This window comes from Nanorana parkeri, unplaced genomic scaffold (genome assembly GCF_000935625.1).
Source record: "Nanorana parkeri isolate BGI_ZX_2015 unplaced genomic scaffold, ASM93562v1 scaffold3370, whole genome shotgun sequence".
Taxonomy (NCBI): Eukaryota; Metazoa; Chordata; class Amphibia; order Anura; family Dicroglossidae; genus Nanorana; species Nanorana parkeri.
Genome location: NW_017309638.1, coordinates 18,955 through 19,836, shown reverse-complemented (window position 1 = coordinate 19,836; position 882 = coordinate 18,955). Strand labels below are relative to the sequence as shown.

At 50.5% G+C, this 882-nt stretch overlaps 1 protein-coding gene across 1 annotated transcript in view; it reads left to right on the top strand.

Moving 5' to 3' along the window:
- Positions 1–882, top strand: part of CAD (carbamoyl-phosphate synthetase 2, aspartate transcarbamylase, and dihydroorotase) — a 37,576-nt gene that overhangs the window by 33,773 nt on the left and 2,921 nt on the right. The window contains 2 exon segments of the mRNA XM_018574923.1: positions 110–211; positions 302–396. Coding sequence (XP_018430425.1) covers positions 110–211; positions 302–396 — 197 coding nt within the window.

Genomic DNA, 882 nt, shown 5'->3' with positions numbered 1-882 from the left:
CAAGGGAGGCGTCTGGATAGGTGAAAAGAGGGGAGGGAGCCCGAGGTGTTGGTGGGGGGCAAAGTTGGGCTGTGTGTTTGCTTAATTCAGGCATTTTTTGTGATCACAGGAGGAGTTTGACAGCATTGAGGAGGCTCTCCCAGAGACGGACGTCCTCTACATGACCCGCATCCAGAAGGAGCGATTTGATAGCAAGGAGGAGTATGACCGCGTGAGTAATTATTTGTACCCTTCCTGGTGATAATTAGGGACACGCCTTGTCTTGCCTGGTGACCCCCTTTCCTCTGTCTCTCTCTTTCAGTGCTTTGGTCAGTTTATTCTGACCCCGCACATCATGACCCGGGCCAAGAAGAAGATGGTGGTCATGCACCCAATGCCACGAGTTAATGAGATCAGGTGAGAATTTGGCGTGTGCTGCGATGGGTAGGGATGGGTCACACATCTAATATACACACCGCTACCCCTCTGTATTGCACAAAAGCCACATCTAGGTGAACGAGTGTGAGCTGTTTGGCCCAAATATCGCAATACATTTTCATGTATCCATTGTAGGTGAGGAGAGGAAATTTGTGGGAAGATTCTTTTAGAATGTCTACGTGTTCTATTCAGCTGGGTACCGAGTGGAGGCTGTACCCGGCCTCTGTGGCCTCCCTAGTAATATTGAAACGCCATCTCCTTGCACAATGTGGAGTCAAATCCTTTTCCTAGAGCAGAGGGCGGTAATCTATGCAGAATGTGGGGGGTAGCATAGGAGCCGGGAGGTGCACTTCAAGATCAGGAGAGGGGCAGTAAGGGCTTGGATGGGAGGGTTAAGGGTCCTTGAAGGATGGGATATAGAAACTGAGGGGTGGGTTTGGATGTGGAAAAGGGGTTGTCGGAACT